The sequence below is a fragment of the Pituophis catenifer genome, unplaced genomic scaffold (assembly GCF_029215685.1).
Source record: "Pituophis catenifer annectens isolate HBS135680 unplaced genomic scaffold, rPitCat1.0.hap2 SCAF_1, whole genome shotgun sequence".
In the NCBI taxonomy this organism is placed as follows: Eukaryota; Metazoa; Chordata; class Lepidosauria; order Squamata; family Colubridae; genus Pituophis; species Pituophis catenifer.
The window spans coordinates 277,064,101-277,083,255 of NW_027256881.1; the positions used below are offsets into that span (position 1 = coordinate 277,064,101).

Below are 19,155 nucleotides of genomic sequence, written 5' to 3' on the forward strand. Positions count from 1 at the left end.
ACAAGATAAACTTAGCAGAAAATAACTGAATGGAGATGCATTTTTGTATAATAAACTATTCCTCATGTGTATATTTGCCTATCAGAAAAATCTTTGATGAAATAGATCCTGGCCCAGTCAATTTACGTCAAGGATAGAAAATAAACCTTAAAGTGAAATGCTTAGAAAAATAATTTAAATTAAGAGAGGGGAAAAAGGTGAGCTTTTATATTTAGGGAAGCAGCATGCCAGTGACAGAAAAGATGATGTATATATTCCACCTTCTCATACGTTTAGACTAAGCAACCCTTTTTTTCAAATACCCAGATACCAATATACCAATTTGCCTTCTAAATAAGTAAATACAAGGATGACACAGAAATTTCTTCTCAAACAGTTTAATAGCAAATAAACAAAGGGAGATACCACACTTGGCATATACAAAATGACTTCTTGTCTGTGTGTCTGTGCAATTAAAACAGCTTTAAGTTCCCCAGTGGGACAAAAAGAAACCACACACAAAAGGAAGAAAATTCCTTAATACATACTCGCTCGTTCCAAACTTAACAAAACTTTCATTTTTTAAATCCACTACACAAACTCCGTGATCAGAAAAGCAACATGTGCTTCTTTTTTAACCACTAAAGTAAAATCCATAATTTTCTACAGAGTACAACACAATTTCACACAAAAAAGACATTTTGTTTTGCAAATCAAACAAGAAAAAGGAACAGTTCAAACAGGGTAAAGAAAAGCATTGCTACAACAGAATCACGACTTTGAATTGATTAAATCCTGTTAAACTGCAGAACAGATTCTACATTTGGTCATAGTGGCAATTTGTTTTCTTGTCACATTTGTGAATCACTTTACATTGTTTTCTAGTAGAAAAGGCAAAAAACTGTACAAAACCCCTAGTGTTAAATACAATGTTTGTACCAATAAAAAAGCCCACAGGTTTTTTTTTCCAAAATGTAAATTTTCTTTTTTTTTAATTATTCACAAAAAGCAGCTAGAAATAAAAGGCAGCTGCTGCTTTACTGTCTCAAATCCATTAAAACCACCACAGAATTATTAAAACAATCAAAGGAAAGAAAGGAAAGGAACATCTAATGTTTGGCATTTTGGTTTTCTCCAGAGATTTTTTTTTACCACAGGATTCTCCAGAGTTTCTCATGAAACTGTATGCGCATTATAAAGAAATGTATTGGCAAAATTAATTAATACACTGCAAGGCCTTGACTTCCCTGCCATCAGACACCCCTGTGCATTGTGACTGTGAGCCTAAGGTCAATCATCTCACAGCTGTACCCCAAATAATGCAATGATATATCCCCTTTCAAGTCACTCTCATCCTTAGTGATGCTGATCACAAGGTTGAGAGAAAAACAAACATGGAGAGAGATTACCCATCCAGCAAGAGAGCTGGCAGCTGATTTTTGCCAACAATAGAGTGAAAGCTTCCTAAGGCCCAGATAGGTCTCTTGCATGTTTCTACTCTCCAAATGTTTTGTTTCACATTCCTTCCTCCTGTTAAAATTCCTTCATAGCTTCTCCTCCACCCCGTTGCCCCTTGTGCTTAGTCCTTACCACAGGACTTTTTGCAGGTGCTGTGAAGCCCCCGGACTATATCTCAGCTTCTAAAGCAGATCATATGTGCAGCAAAGCTGAAGCATGTTTCCCAGAGAAGGATAATCTGTCCTATTTTTTCATCAGGCCAGAAAGAAAAAGAAAGAAAAAAAGAAAGAAAACTGCATGTCTCCTAACCCAATTAAAGAACAAAACTTTTAAAAAAATTCTCCACAGAGGAGATTCCCCCAGCTAAGGCCCCTGAGAAAAGGAGCCGGGGTTGGTACCCTGTTCAGGTAACAGCCAACGTGCTGTTATATTGTGCTTGTCACTTGGAGAAAGAGCCAGCAGTTTTGTGCCTAGGCTTACAGATTCCTTCTATGGGATATATACGACATGCTATTTCAAGTGTAAGAACTGGAGAGCAATCAAGCTTCCATTCACTGAGAGTTAATGGTGTTAAAATTTCACAAAGCAAGTCGCATATTAAACAAGAGGTACAAATTAAGGCTACCCCAAAAGAGCCTGAGCTCCGTTGGATTTCAGAAGCAGTATTACGCAAACATCCCACATCTTTCTGTTAAACTTGTATCCCTGCCGCTGCCACCATGACCATCTGAACAGTGCAATCAAACCCCTGAGACCTTTCCATAGCTGTGATAATAGAGCAAGGTGCAGATACTGTGTAAAGCAGTCTAAATGCACAGGAGATGTCCTTACATGACATATGATCACAAGTCTGGCATCCAAAAAAGGACAGCTTTGAAACCTAATAAAATTGCTCAGTTTTTGCACCAACTATAGAAAACAGAGGTGAAGGGTGTATATATATATACAGGATTGTGAAGAACACAGCAGGAAACATGCAAAACGTTTACAGGGGCATTATTTGAAATTTTAAAAGAAAAACAAAACAAAAACAAAAACTCACATTTTGCTGAGGAGATTGTAGTTACAAAAAACTAAGCATGCAAAGGTTTAACAAAATACAACACCAACTTTGATTAAATTCTCACTGCAGACAAAGGCTGATAATCACACAGGAAGGAAAAAGCAGTTAAGTGCCAGGGCAAAAATGCAGCTACAATCAGGAAAAAGTGTAATTCAAGTGTTTTCTGCTGAAGCTACTCAAGTCAATGAACACATGCTCTCTCCTCAAGCATGGCCAAGTAGGTTCAGCAAAATGTGACCAGAAGCCTCCTGAAAGCTTTTGAGTTGCATCCTTTTACTTTTTCCTTCAAAGATTTTTGTTGAAACTAAGCACACAGAAAAAACTAAGCCTAGAAAGTGATTGGCTGTATGTTCACAGAAATACAAATACTCCACGAGGTATGCTAGCAAGGCTGCTCTGAAGACAATTACAAAGAATCAGAATCACAAAATCAAGTGGTTATCTTATGAAGTTCTAGAAAAATAGAATTCTTTTATATTCAAATGCAAGTTTAAATATTCCCCATCAGCAGTCTTTCTAGCAAAACCAATTTGGCAGCACAAAAAAAAAGAAGGAAAAAAAGAAGAAACAAACATAATAAAAATACACATCAGCATCAAAAGTCAACACAAGGTCAAAGGGTGAGAGTTCAAGCATCAGAGAAGCTGAAGAGACAAGGATTTGGACGATGTACTTGAACGCCACATCGACATGCTTTAGGCACAACGATGAACAAACGGCAGGAATCTAGAAAAAAACAAACCAGAAAGAAGGAGACCTACTGAGTTACACAGAACAGTACATCCAAACAGAGAGAGAAAGAGAGAAGAGAGTGAAACAGGAATGGGCACTGTACAATGAGACCTCTTGGGGAGGGGAGTTGACAAGGAAGGGCAGCACATGCCAACAATGAACAAGTAAAAGTTGAAGTGCATAAGACACCAAATAAATGTAAAAATTGTCAGAAATTAAATGGAACAGAGGCCTGGGATTCCCTTTAGACTCTGGCTACAGAATGGACTCTGACTTAGCGGCATACAGCTGCGCATTCAACACAGCTCTAAGTCAGTGTTCCTGCTACGTCTTCATGAGGAAGGCAGCACCCTTCCCTTTCACTAGAACCTGACTTCATAAAATGTAATGGTAGGACAGTTCACATAACAGGTGGAAGACAAAGCAGAGATCACTGGGCAACTGGGCACGGATAGTTTAACACTTTCTTCTTCTTACCATGGGGCATACTTAGGCAATAGAAACTCATATACGTGTGTATGTATGTACATGTATGTAGATTCTGGCATTAAAATGACATTAAACACGTTTACTGTGTGAGTAAAACTGATGCCCCCACAGAAAGGAAAGAATTAAGACTTGCCTGCAAATTAAGACTTGTTGCAGCTGAGCCCTTTTTACTATGATACTTGCAAAAAAAAATCCACCACCCTCCTTTGCAACTCTTTTCAATACATAAATGTTGCTCTTTGATTCTGTGAGGAGGAATTCTGGACTCTCAAAGGTTCTACAGTCACCTCTGCCAGTTTTGAAAGGAAGGATTTTTATCTGCAGAGACTTTTAAGAGATTTTCAAAGTGACAGAATCTCTAACAGGATCACAACACAAGAGGCCTAAATATCAAGGACAAACATATTTAAGCATTTTCTTAACATAGTGTTCATAAGCAATTGTCTGAAGCAGCATATTGGAAAAACTATCGTTCTTAGATTTGCCCTCACTTCCATCCTAATTATAATAAATGCATGTTACAACATTTTGATTTAAATACAGAGATCTATTTCAGCTGAATAATACAAATGAAGTATACATTTGTGCGAATGCAATTTACTTTTTCTAACAAGTGTCAAGTTACACTATGTTATTTAATTTTAAACTTACTTAAAAAACAACACTGGCTTGGAATCAAAATGAGTGATCTTTAAACAAACCATCCTTCCATTAGTTCTGGATCTAGGGCAACCCTTCTTCAGCTGAAACAAGGGAGGAGTTAATCCTTGTTAACTTTTTTTCCTCTTTATAATTCCCTATACACCTGAATGTTTTAGGATTGGGGAATTCATTGAAAAAATTTGATAGTAATACTAAGAGAAGTATATTAGTAAAGTCACTTCCCCTGGAGTATCCTTAATGAACCCAAGAAGGCTCCCACTGGCAGAAAAACCTTTGATCCAACTAGAGATGCAGCGTTCATGTCCAAAGATGGCAAAGATCTGGCTTGGGCACCCCTCACTACTTGTCAACTGCTCTTTTAAGAAGCAGTATCTTTTCTTGGTGTGTGCAATTGCCTAAATATGTTTGAATTAAGGAACCAGCAAAGATTGCATTTGCTCCTACCCTTGGGGGGGGGGGGGGAGTGAGATTACAAAAATTAAATTGCTGAATTAAAATATGACAGTTTTAAAATTATTTTTATCATAAAATACACACCCCAAAATCTCAATAGACATTTTCTTTCCCAGAATCTATCCATTCACATGAATTAACAAAATACATAGTTAAAAAGCTACATGCAAAACCATGATGACTTCTTTATTTTAAAGATATCCACCCTCTCTCCCAATAATACTAAGGCTCTGGTGTTGCAAAATTTGCTTCATGAATGCAAACTCTGCTCAATATAATTTTCAGTATAACTTGAACTTCTTTATCAATTTCTGCCTTCTGCATGTGCATTACCAAACTCACCATTTTAATCTGAGGATGTGTTTATAAGTAACTATGATATCAAGTAACTAAATGATTATGTTCCAATTTGATCGGCTTCGGTGATTTTTTTTTATTTTTTTTTTGCCAAAGATTGGGCAGAGGGAGCAAACCGAGCAACAAGCTATGCAGAAAAATGATATGTGGAAGCAAAACTCCAAAAGGGAATCTATATGTATCCTTGTATAAACCAGATTCATTTTCTTGCCAAGTGGGAATCTCCCTGGGAAACAAATCTTCATTATTTGTTCTGAAAAGCATTTGTGTGGCCAGATCAAGGGAAATTCAGGAGAAACAAGTATTTTGGTTGAAGCATTCTATCTTAAATCATTCAGAACAGCACCACTGAAGGCACAAGAATTCTGCCAATCTATTCCAAAGATCTCTTTTAGAATTTAACCTGCATTCTTAACTTTGGTAACTCTGACAGTAGAATTAGGGCACTTGCATTGATCATACTTATGAAAGGAAACATTATAGGATAAGCATAACACAAATATTGTGTTGCTAGTTCAACGGGAGGAAAGTTGCCCCATAGTTGTCATGATGGAAGCATACAGAAAAGTTACAAAGTATATGGACATTGAATAAATAGCGACAAAGTATTTAGAAAAGCTAGTAATAGTGACTGAGAAGAGTAGTAGTACTGGGAGGAGTGACTATAGCAAAAATTGAGCACAGCTTTCCTCCTCCACTGGTTCACAGCATTAATTCTTATCCTATTTAGTAGTTTGCCTAGTTACAAACAGGCCACTGAAAGTCAGTAGTTTCAATCATGCACATTGTTTATGTATGCATTACACAATCACATTCAGGATTATGCAAAACCCTGGTCTTATCCAGTGAAATAATTTAGATAATAAATATTCTCCACCCTGGAGCAGTATAAAACTTCTATAAAAATAGAAACAACATTCTTGGTTATATCAGGTTGCAACTGGAGCAACTGCTCCCAACCATGACCTCTTTTTTTTTCCTGAAAGTATATTTTTATTTAAAAAATCCCTTGACAATTCTGGGACCCTTAGCACTCCAACACTCCCCCATCCTCATAGTACCAGGATACAACTTCTCCTAGTGCACAAACTTCAAATGGTATACAGTTATCTAAGTGTATGCATATGCTTTTAAATTAGACCCCAAATATTCAATACTGAAGGATACCACATGCCAGCACAAATGGAAAATTTGGCAATTTGACCATTCAACCTTTTTATCACCATTATATATGCTTTTTAAATAAATGCTGTTTAATTTTTACTATGCCATTCATCAAGTTATAAATCTGCAGTGAGATTCCAAATTCATCAGAAAAACAACTTGAATCACAGATGGGTGGCCTTACGCAAATTATAATGCCTCAGTTTTAGTAAACAAGGGGACCCAGTCCCTAGTAAATGCCTGGATATCCTACTGAGTTTTCTATTATACAATGGCATTTCAAACTTGATGAGCTTTTGGATCTTTCTTGGAAATAATTTTTTTCCATCCTCCCCTAAAATGTCTTGTTTCTAAATACAAAATGTATGGGTTGACTGGCGTGCTGTGAAAATGTTTTAACAAATGAGAAAGAGCATATTCAGAAAATATCAATATATTGAATCTATATATAACACTGTAAACTTTCCTAACAATAGGACTAATTTTTTCTAGCCTCAGGGCTAGATTTTACGTAACTTCTTGCCATGGCTCAAACTCATACTGTTAAAAATTCCCTTTGGATTCAGGTCTAGTGTGTATAAAAATTTAATGCTTTTGGTAGTTACACCCATGTGAAAAAAGGATGTGTATTAGAAGGGGAAGAAATATGACTTTGAATTATTAGGCACTGAGCTCAGGCAATATGTAGACCAGATCAAAATTCTGCAGATTCAGTCCTTTGAATTTAGTCTTTTGCACTGGCACACGCTCAAAAGAAAACTGCTATGTAACAAGATGACAATATTTGTGAAAAATAAATATATATGAAACAAGAAAAAATCTTTGGGCCAGTATTATTCTGACACACACTTGTACGAAGTTGGAGGGGGGGGAAATGAATGCCAGAAATCAGAGCAATAAGAGCTCATTTTAAAACCATCTGTCAGTTTAACACTAAGGAGACTTTAACTTGTACTTTATGAGCACCATTTCTTCCTTTTCAAGTTCTAGAACAGGGGAAGAACAAATTTTATCATGCGACATTGGTTTTGTAGTAAGATTGTAAATTAAATCCAGGAATTCCTGGATTACAGCTTAAAGTATAGATAACTTCATTAAACTAACTAACTTCAAGTGTAGTTTCCAAGAAATTGAAACACTAATTCATATTATCCAATTTTTAAAAAGGTTGTTCTGTCCAAAGTGTAAACAGCTGATCAAAAAACATCACTGGATACTTTTATAAACTGCAACCACACACATTGCACTATACAAACGTATTTTAGCATTATAATTACTGCATTTTTCCTTTATCACATGAATATTTTTGCCCAACTATTATCCTCCAACTTACTGATTCTGTATACAGTTCTCACATAAGGCATTTACTAAATAAACCTAGCAAATAGCTTGGCAAAGCTCCTTAGGGGTTGTTCATTAACCAACCACCACATGATTTGGATTCAGCTTCCTGCTTCTCCCTTTCATGAGTATCATTGGGGTCTCCTCATATCTAAGTCATGCAGTGTCACTTCCAATTGCACTTACTATTTTCCTTTCCTCTCCAAGGTGGCTGGCATTGGTCCTTCTCAAAAACACAGTTACAAACACAGCAAACTTTTTTTTTTAAAAAAAAATAGTGATATGGCACCTAAGCTCCAAAGTAAAACACTGGAAACAAAAGCACAAAGTTGTCCTCCATCCGCAGAATTCTCAGTAGAGGCTGCAGCTGAGTCTTCAGGGGAAGATGTGCCAGACAGAATGGTATCAATCAGCTTCCGTGACTGTAAAAATACAGCCTTAAAGAGTTTTTGAATCCCTAAGTGGGCTCCTCCCCAACTTACCAGAAGATCCTTCTCACTCCAGTTCCAGGGGGGAGGGGCACTCAATATGGCTTGCTGTCATTCTTAGAGCGCTTGAGCTGTACTTTCAGTCGTTTCATGCCAATTTGAAATCCATTCATTGACTGGATGGCAGCTTGTGCAGAGACGGGATTGTCATAACTTACAAAACCTAAGAAAAGAAAAACTCACAGTTAAGTGCAATTAGAGAATATGAGTACCGTATTTTTCGGAGTATAAGATGCACCGGACTATAAGACACACCTACCTTTTTTGGTGAGGAAAAGAAGAAAAAGAAATCTGCCTCTGAGCAATTTTACTTTCAGTTTTGTTTTCAGCATAGCTTGATTAGCATAAGGGAAAAAAAAATCTGCTCCAGCAATTTACCTCTTTGCAGCAAGCAGCAGAGCCCTGTGCAAAACAGCTGAGAGCAAATCAGCTGAGAGTTGGGCTAATTAGGCTGTGCTGAACCTGTGCTGTTTGCCTGCAAGGAGGTAACTGCTGCGAGGCAGAGGCCAAAGGGTGGGAGCCAGTGAGTGGGCAGGCTACATTCGGTGTATAAGACGCACCTAAATTTTCACCCCCTTTTAGGGGGGAAAAAGGTGTGTCTTATACTCCGAAAAACATCATTATCACCACCATCGCAATTTGCATTTTTTAAAATACAAAACCACTCTTAATTTTTAGTGTAACTACAGGTAAAGCATATGAGATGGAATAGGACTTTAAAAAAAAAAACAATTCCCTACTCGACTCAAACAAACAAGCAGATGTTAGAGTCTTTTTAGCGCTATAATCTGTGCCTATTCTTCTACTGATAAATTTAATGGCTTGGAAAAGAAGAGCTAGAATATTCCAGATGGCACCAAACCTGACATTTTTAGTGAGCGTTAAATATATGACTGAGCAATCATGCTAACACTACTTTTAAGCTGAGTCACATTGCTTTCTTATTTACCAATGTTTTGCTTACATATAATGTGTTTGTGTGGATATATTTTCAAAAGATTTTAGTTATTTGAAATACTACAGTGTGTTCTTTCAATGCGCCTGTTTACTTAAGCTGCTAACTGCAAAGCAGCAACTTACTGACTTAAATGTTTCACAATAAAAGTTTCTGTACCAGCTCATTATACATAAGTTGGGGAGGGGAAAAGATGAGAGAAAGAACTAGAGGAAGATGGTGGGACAAACCTTCCAAACAACTGCTCTGATATGAATATTCTTCTCTTTTAGGAAAAACAATGTAACAGAACATACCAAAACATTTGCTCAGATTGGTCTGCTTGTCAATGAAAACCTTGGCAGAGACAACGTTCCCAAAAGGCATGAACATCTGTAGCAGGTCTTGGTCCCCAAACTCCTGGGGAAGATGGTAGATGAACAGATTGGCTCCTTCTGGACCTTTAAAATAGTCATTTAGAAGGAAATTAAAACCAGAACTTCTTGGATTTTAATACAGAGAATAAAGGAGAAGTAAAAACATGTTTATTTAACAGCCAAAGCTCATGCTATTACTGAAAAATCTATCTCCAGGAATCAATTATCTTGCAATGTTAAAAATAATACCTAGTGCTCATTTTTTAAAAATAAGAACAGATAGCAATAGAGTAAAAATAAAACATAACTTTTAAAAAAAGGATCATTATTTGTAGTTTCAGTCAAAGAACAGAAATACAGAAACACATCTTGATAATTAAATACCGGTACATAGGCACTTCCTAGCTCAGTTCAGAAAGTTGTGATACTCTAAAGTTGATTAAGATGATCAGGCTGTACTTCTTTAATAAAATTAAAAATAGGGATGGAGCCAGTTGCAGAGCTCCATCACTCTTTCCATTTAAAAGCCTAGACCTTCAGATTAATGTTTCAATAGGTTGTTATGTATTTAAAATGTGATAAAATCACAATAAATATATTATCTATAAGACAATGTCATCCATAAAGTAACAGCACTCTCACATCAGGTAAAACTAATTAGATAACCTTTCACTAAACCATTTTTTTTTTGTCACTAAACCAAGATTGTGCCAATTTCAATCCTCCAATTTGCAATAGTTAACAGCACTGGCCAAATAACTTGCAAAGCAACTGTACAGATTAAGGATACTGTATGCAAAACCTACTATGTACTTTCTCATAAATAAGAAATAATGATAGTTCAAAAATATGACTGGAATTATTAAAAATAATACAATATACTGTATATATTGATTTTAAAAATGAATTTCTTGGTTGGGTGAAAGATAAAACTAAACAGAATTTTAGAATTAGATGTTTCAGAGTAGCCAGACTATTCTGTAAAAATGTCTGCAAAATGCACTATAAAATGTCTATATATATGTCCTGTGTTTTATCCGTAACTTCAGATTCTGTATCACTGGAGAAGAAAGTTTTGAGTATAACATGATATCTAGACCTCAGTAGGCCATAGCTAAAGAACAAACTTCACAACACTGCCTCCTACCTACCTTCCTTCTGACTTCCTGCTGCACCAATACTCTGCTGTGTTAAAAGACTCTGGTTATAAAGTGTGGGCAATGCGGCAGCAGCATATTGCTGAATCCCAGAGTATGCCTGAGTTAGGGCCTCCATTGTGCTCCCTGTGCCATTTGAAAGGCCACCGCTACCTAGCCCTCCATTTAAGGCTGCCATTCCTGTACAGAAAACATGAATAAATATAATTGTTTCAACAAGGTTTCAGTTAAGACAACTGATCAAGTAAGGGAAATTGAGACATGAGTTTGAAGCAAAGATGGATTCTGAGTTTTTCTTACAATGCACTGAACTTGCCTGCTAAAGAGCCAACATTCAGGCCTGCAGTAGCCCCTGCCAGTGTTTGCAGCGCTCCAAGAGAAGCCATTGGGTTTACTGAGGAACTGCTACTGGAACTGGGTGACGAACCTGCTATTAAAATGAGAGTGTTAAAACATCAGCAACAACTTCCAACAATATCAAAATGACTTAACACGATCTCCGAAAGGCCTAAATAAAGCACATTCAAGATCCTTCTAAAATATCAAGTGGAAAATGGCCGGGGAAAGTGGGATAAGCTTTCCTTTTTCTCTCTCTTCTATTTTCCCAAAGGAATTTTCAGTGAACAGCAATCACCAATCTTTAGCCTGGCATCCTCTTGGTTCCAAAATGAGTATCTTTTCATTTAACAGAACAGAATATTTAACAGAATTGGAAGGGACCTTGGAAATCTTCTAGTCCAACCCCTTGCTCAGGCAGGAAACCCTATTCCATTTCAGACAAATGGTTGTCCAATCTCTTCTTAAAAACTTCCAGTGTTGGAGCATTCACAACTTCTGGAGGCAAGTTGTTCCACTGATTAACTGTTCTGCCAGGAAATTTCTTCTTAGTTCTAGGTTGCTTCTCTCCTTTATTAGTTTCCATCCATTGCTTTCTGTCCTGCCTTCAGGTGCTTTGAAGAATAGCTTGACTCCCTCATCTTTGTGGCAACCCCTGAGATATTGGAACACTGCTATCATTTCACCCCAGTCCTTCTTTTAATTAAACTACTAGACACACCCCATTTCAGCAACCGTTCTTTGTATGTTTTAGCCTCCAGTCCCCTAATCATCCTTGTTACTCTTCTCTGCACTCTTTCTAGAGTCTCAACATCTTTTTTTGTGCAAAGTATAGCAAGAGTTTTTATCAATATTCAGAAGCAATCCTATTTTTTGCCTAGATGTAAATTGCAATGGAAGAAAAACCTCTGTAGTATCTATGTAGTATCCAATGAAATGCTCATCCAGAGAGCTGGAATCATTTGCTCCTTACTAACTCTCAACTGAATTTATTACTGTTTAAGCAGAATGAGCAAGGCTACAGTATTCTTTCTCTTTTGCCATCTCAAAATATTGATGGCTCAGTGACTAATCCTTTTCCATATTATGTGTATACATACCACACTCTGATATCATATCTTAGTACAGCAACAAAATATAAGAAGAGGTGCAAGAGGTCAGTCAAGCACAGGCAGATTTAATTTTAAATTTTAGTGGTTTTCTTAAGTTTTATTTATTTTCATCCATATCTAAAATTACTATCATTTAGTTCCAGTCAGCAGATATAAAAAGTTTACAGCATCAAGCCAAGCGTGGCTTGCTTTTCATCCTATGATATGTAAATAAGATTAGAAATAAATTATCCCTTGTTTTACAGCAATAAGCCACAAGTTGAGAGAAATATGCTACTGCCTTGCTGTGATTTATGATGTAAAAACTTGTAGAGGTGCCTCATTTGTAATTATATGGCTTATTCTTGGTAAGTTTTTCTGCCCCATCCAGTTCTGAGATGTTAAAGTTAAAAACTACTGAATGGAAATAAACCATTACTACATTTATCTGTGAGACCAACTTGTTTGTTCAAAAAGCATTGTTAAAGCAAGCCGTTGTAGTATAAGGTACAAGCAATGTCACTGTAAAAACAAAATGTCTCTAAATTCTATCTCAATTTTCAAAAAAATTGTATCTGCAAAGAAAATCCAAGAGAATGTAAAGAACCTTGGTGGTGTTCACTGAACAAATGGATCAATTACATTTATAAAACAATAAATATCCTCTTGTGAAATTTAAGTTTTCTCTAGTAGTTATTTATCTTCATGAAGGGCAGGGTTTAATAATTGAATCATGGTAACTGGTCCTATTGTTATATATGCAGAGAGGCAACTCTCTGCATATATAACAATAGGCTAACAATAGGTTAATTAATCAAACAGCAAATAAATAAATTAATCAAACAGCAAATGAATAAATAAAACAACTCCCTTACCTGAACTGGTGAGCACACTTAATGGACTATTGGAAGAGTTGAGTGCAGTTGTTCCACTTGGGGTATTCTGAGCTGCGCTAGCTGCAGCTGCTAATGCAGCTAGATTCTGCAATTGCATTGCATTCAACCCTGCAACACATCAATCAATGCAATGTGTCTGTTTTTGTACCATTAACCACTGGTGGACCCAGCAGCAGCAGCACTCTTAAATGGGTTTTGGTCAGGGGTGGGTTCTAAATTTTTTTATTACTGGTTCTGTGCGCGTGGCTTATTTTGTGGGCGTGGCTTGGTGGGAGGGGTAATGTGACTGGATGGGCGTGGCCAACTTTTTTTTTTTTTTTTTACACTTTTAAAAGCATTTTTTCTACAACCTTAAGAGGTTGCAGAAAAAAATGCTTTGAAAAGCCTCTGCCGATCAGGCAACTCAGCTGGGATCGTCAGAGGCTTTTCAAAGCATTTTTTTTACCACCTCTTCGGCTGAAGAGGTTGTAGAAAACAATGCTTTGAAAAGCCTCAGATGTTCCCAGCTGAGCCGCAGGATCATCAGAGGCTTTTTTTTTTTTTTACTTTTAAAAGCATTTTTTCAGCCGAAGAGGTTGTAGAAAAAATGCTTTTAAAAGTAAAAAAAAAAAAAAAAAAAAGCCTCTGATGAGATGGGGGGGGGGGGGGGGGGTAAGCGACCGGTGGTCGGGCCAGGGACCGGTTCGGGGGCATGGCCAGCCAATGTTATTACTGGTTCTCAGAACTACTACAAATTTTTACTACCGGTTCTTGTGAACCGGTGCGAACCGGGAGCAACCCACCACTGGTTTTGGTGGAAGTAGTAGTAATATGTAATAAGTAATAATCTTATTACCAAACCACACTGAACAAGAACTCCTCCTTGTTTTAAACAAGGTTTATTTATCATTTATTTATCATTTTATTATCAATATTAGGTAGAAGACAAGAATGGAAAAAGGAGACAATTTATCAGTGAGATTAGCTACCTCTGTCTTTTTTTAATGTTCCCAAACCAATGCAAAGTACTTTATAAGATTGAATTGGGCCCCAAATTTGTTTGCCTATTTCCATATTTTTTCTTTTGTAATGACTATTTTTAAAAAAACAATTGTCATTCCATAACTGATAAGTCTATCAATTCATGTAATACTTCATTTCATGTTATGCATACTATTCTTCCTGTTCAACTTGTCTCAAAATAGCTTTTATTTTTATTACCTTCATCTCCCAATTCTTTTTTCAAATAAAAAGCTTAACAATACAGCTTTAATTCCTTAATAGAATTTAATTTTAAAAATAGTTTCAAATATTCTACACATTTAATTGACTAACAGTAGGTCAGTGCTAAATTATAGGAACTTGTTCAATAGAAAAATCATCCTTTTTTCAAAACTAAATTAAGTTTTATGAAGTTGATAAGACAAAAGCACCAGATATTCCGGCCCAGTAAAATTAAAGAACGTATGTCTTGACACATGATATGCATATTGAAGGAATATGTTTTATGCAGGCATCGTGCTAGGTCTCCAAGAGTCAAATAAGGTAATTAAATCATCCATTCTCAACCAATTATTCCCCTTACCACAACAGAAAATTCCATAGTTTAATTTTGTATCATTTAAGAAAAGCTTTCCTTCTATTCCAAATCTCCCTTCATTTAGTTTCAATGATGATCCTAAGTCCTAAGATAGTAAGAAAGGCTGAAAAAAATTATCACTATCCATTTTATCTATACCATGAATGCATATATGATGTCGCAGTGCTTAGAATGCAGTACTGGAGGCTACTTCTGCTGGCTGCCAGCAGTTCAGCAATTCAAATCTCACCAGCTCAAGGTTGACTCAGCCTTCCATCCTTCTGAGGTTGGTAAAATGAGGACCCAGATTGCTGGGGGCAATATGCTGACTCTGTAAACTGCTTAGAGAGGGCTGTAAAGCACTGTGAAGCAGTATATAAGTCCAAGTGCTATTGCTATGTATATACTTCCCTCATATCTCCTGTTACTCCTTTTCTTTCAAGCTAAATAACTCTTAATTGCTGATATATCTAGCCCCTTTATCATATTGACTGATTTTTTTTGCTCTTTATTGTATCAACAATTCTATTTTAAATTCTCTTCCTAATGATTCCATGCATGAAATTCACTCACTCTATTTTTTTTAACAGCAGCTTACATTAGACTGATTTATTCACTGAGCTCTCCACTGTAATCTCAAGATCCCTTTTCTGGTCAGCCTCTGTCAGCTAGGATCCAATAAATATACAAGTGAAGTTTGGATTTGTGTGCCAATTTCATTTTACACTTATTCACACTGAATAAGCCATTTTGAAGCCCATTTACCTACTATGGGTACCCCTTTATCCCTTTGTACTTCAATGTAAATAAGTTTAAAAAGATATTGGCACATAAATCTTTAAAATCCATTTTTATTACTCATTCTGTACCAAAGACTTTATTTATAATCCAGGTATAACGTACCTATGGAATCAGCCTTGTCCACACACTTGCTTACATCCTAAAATAGTCTAGAATATCAGTGAAAAAGACTAATCTTTCTGAAAGTCATGCTGACTCCTTTTCAGTAAGTCTCCTACATTACTTTAAAAAAATTCTAACAATACTTTCAACCATTCCTCTCCAGAACAGGTGTGAGATTAACTGACCCATAATTTTTCTTCAGTATTCCTTGATTCCTTTTTAAATAGTAAGGTCAGATTGGCAGCTGTTCCCACAAAATAGAAAGTAGCAAATTTTAAAGAGAAGGTGCTTACATTTGTGAAAAGATCAGCTACTGCATATTCATATTCAAGTTAAAAACTTGTGATTGATACCATCTGTGCCTGAGCTCTTATACAGACAACCAAGATCTGTCTTCACTAATATTAATATATCACAGGACAAGTGATATATTGCACCAGCTCAATAAATTTTCACTCTGCTACTGATCCTGTTTGTAGGGATCCCAAGCAGAAAGAGGAGAAAGAAACTTACCTCCCATTGGGTGAAGGTTGCCCAGTGTGTTCAAATTCCCAGAGGAAGCAGCTGCTGTCTGCTGAAGGAGCTGTAAATAAAGCTAGACATTACACCAAAAACAGAACAAGAGTGAGAATGAGGGCTGGCTCCACTTCTGGGAGACACTGCACTACACCACAGCCAGAATGCCGTTACAAGCACAATTCTTACTGACCACACATATCACCAATACACACGAAGCAGCAGTGATCTCATACCAAGAAGGATGCTATTAGAAAAGGAACAATCCAATTTCCCATGCAATTTCAGGTGAAATATTCTCCCTTTACTCATGGCTAGTGTGCCACCAATATGTGGCTACAAAGGTTTCTAACACTGGTGAAATATTCAACTCCTCCCTATTCAGATACCATAAATGTACTCTGGGAGGAGGCAAGGTAAATAAAAACAAGGGAAGAAGGCTGTAAGTGCAAATCCACAGACAATAATAATGTCTTCATATATGTGTATATGGCAGGATGATATACAAGTTGGTAGAGTACTGTATATAGATACTGTAATAAAAAGAAAAATAAACCTTCAATTCCCTATTTACTCTCTATCAGGGGTCCCCAACCTCTGGCCTACTACTGGGCTGTGAGGTGTTTTAAAACTGGACCACCCAAAATGGGGGGCAAATGTGTGCATGCACGCTCCAATTGCACAAGCAGTGGATGCATATGCTTGCCTGCCACTCACATGAAACCATCCCCTCCCCCTACCCTCCCGCACCAGTCTACAAAGCTATATAAATGCAAAGTTCTACAACACAGTCCATAAGTGCCACATTCTTTCTTCCAATAGAAATCCTAACATATGGCAAGGCTTCAATGCTAAAAAACATTTCAATCGTCTGTACTTACCACTACTACCACTACCAATTTTTGAGCTTATAACAGAGCCTCAGAATGAGAATACTTGCAAACAAGAAACGTGTATTAAACAGTTTAGAAAGTAATTCTGAACAGAAGCTGTCAAGCACACTCACTGCCAAGTACTGGGGTCCAAGTGTGTTCAGTCCAGCCAAGTTTCCCCAAACAGAGGCAGCACTAATCTGTTGCATCTGTTGCTGGAGTTGTTGTGCGATTCGTTTCTGTTCTTTATCCTTCTGAGTATCTGCAAATTTCACTACGATGGGAGAAGAGCATCCCTGCAATACAATTCACACAGCTGTAGCTTTTGTCATCTTTCCAAAATCCTAACAATTTACATTCTTCAAATAACTGCTTTAAAAAGAAGATACATTCAGAAATTGTGTCATCTTTTTAAAGCAACCTGTCACATTCCAGAATTTCAGTGCAGATTCATGTATCATATATTATATATCTTTCCTATTTTGCATACAACTGGAGAGAAGTGTGGGTATGTGCCATGCAGGGGGTACAAACTAAGGGATGTTAGCATAGTAACTGGAAAGCTTAAACCAACCATTTATCTATTATGATTTGGATGTGTTATTACCACCCATAGATGGTATCAATACAATTAAAATAAAACCTTAAAAACTCAAAAACAGTTGATTATATAAAGATTTAAGTGTTTCCACAAGGATTTTAAGAGATTTTTAATATAAACTAAACTATCTGGCTGAGAAGGAAAGTATTAACTCCTTTAGCAATACTGCAAAGAGAGAGGCAAAGTACATTCTACAGCTTGGAAGCTAAACATGAAAAGAATCTCAAGTGAAGGGTGTAATTCTGTTGACTATAATGGGTGTCAATAAAACTCAATGATCAGATAGTACACCCTAAATGGTTTAGTATTTAAAAGTTAAACTAACACTTTAAATTGTCCTTAGACTAAAATTAGCAATACTTAGTTACAAACATAAAAGTCTCTCAAAATTGGTATTTTTTTTTTACCTCCATGGTCTGTGCTTGATGCATTGCTTTGATTGCTGTTTGTGCCATTGCTCTTGTGGTAAAAGTCACAAAAGCACAACCTGAGAAGGGAATACAATCAAAATTAAGTAGCAGTATATCCAAGCTATCTCCTGAACAAAGAAACATTTTTAAAACTTCCCAATTAAATATAAGGGATATGTATGTGTATGCAGATGGGGGAAGACAAGAGTTGGGGAGAGAGGAGGAAGAGAGGTCTGAAGGAGAAGTCATCAGTTGCAAACAGGTCTGTGTGTACCTCGGCTTAAACCATCAGGACCCCGTAGAATTCTGCATTCTTCAATTTGACCAAAAGAGGAAAACATCACTCTGATATCATTTTCATTGCACTTCTTTGAGATCATCCCAATGAATAGTTTTCTATCTTCCACTGCTAAGAGAACAACAACAACAAAAGTTGTAGCTTGACTATTTACATGATTGGGTAAGTTTCCTTGATTTTATAGAACAATCCAGCAAAATTTACAAGTATGTTGCCCCAAAATGAACATTATTATAAGCAGTGGAATACTTTCTTTACCCTGCCACTACAAATTTAGAATCTTCAGTCTAGAGCAGGGGTGTCAAACTCGCAGCCCATGGGCCGTTTTAGTGAGGGGGGGGAGTTGCGATATGTCATGTGACGACACGAGCTTGACACCCCTAGTCTAGAGCAACAGTCAGAAAATCTATTCTCTCAGAGTTTAGTAGAAGAGCCGTGTACAAAAAGCAATGAACTGAAAGGATACATTTTGAGTTTCAAACAATCTACAGTATTTCAACATTATCAGAAGTGTTTCAGACTTGAAGCTGCCTTCTTTTGAATATGAAATAAAATGTCTGGATTTCTTATTCTGATTTTCAACAGAATAGCATGAAACTGCTTTTCTGGCTTTATTTCATAGATGGCATTGTTGGGATCTGAGCCTTTAAATTTTTAAAAATGTCCATAAGTTGCAATTTTGACATATAATGCAATGAATGTTGCCACAACAATGTGATAAAACATACCAAGACCAAACAATCTTTTACCCAAACTCACCATTATTCTTTTCACTGTCAGCTGGCTTCATTTGAATGGGATGGTGCATCTGTAATAAGAAAGTAATGGAGGAATATTACATTTTTCAAAATAAACTGTTTGGAATATGCAAAACAAATTCAAAATGTTTCCAGTATGAAACAATCATTTTGCGCTTAGAATGGTCTCTTCTGTCCATTTATGAAGTATTTTGAATATGAATTAGCCCTATTTGTGCTTAAATCACTTCTAGGAAGGCTTGAAACTATTTAATAACTGAA

General features: G+C 36.6%; 1 protein-coding gene across 9 annotated transcripts in view; it reads right to left on the reverse strand.

Annotated features, from left to right (window-relative positions):
- Positions 1-361: 361 nt before the first annotated feature.
- Positions 362-19,155, reverse strand: part of CELF1 (CUGBP Elav-like family member 1) — a 56,374-nt gene continuing 37,580 nt past the window's right edge. For 6 of the 9 annotated variants that reach the window (XM_070937007.1, XM_070936988.1, XM_070936998.1 and 3 more), the window contains 11 exons: positions 18,896-18,944; positions 18,113-18,247; positions 17,836-17,915; positions 16,962-17,123; positions 15,953-16,034; positions 12,958-13,086; positions 10,972-11,085; positions 10,650-10,835; positions 9,439-9,582; positions 8,182-8,350; positions 362-3,226 (listed from right to left, as the gene is read on the reverse strand). In XM_070937007.1, the coding sequence (XP_070793108.1) occupies positions 8,223-8,350; positions 9,439-9,582; positions 10,650-10,835; positions 10,972-11,085; positions 12,958-13,086; positions 15,953-16,034; positions 16,962-17,123; positions 17,836-17,915; positions 18,113-18,247; positions 18,896-18,944 (1,209 nt within the window). In that variant the 3' untranslated portion in view covers positions 362-3,226; positions 8,182-8,222. The remainder of the gene's footprint in view (positions 3,227-8,181; positions 8,351-9,438; positions 9,583-10,649; positions 10,836-10,971; positions 11,086-12,957; positions 13,087-15,952; positions 16,035-16,961; positions 17,124-17,835; positions 17,916-18,112; positions 18,248-18,895; positions 18,945-19,155) is intronic. The other 3 variants (XM_070936979.1, XM_070936970.1, XM_070936962.1) reach the window with 3 other exon arrangements.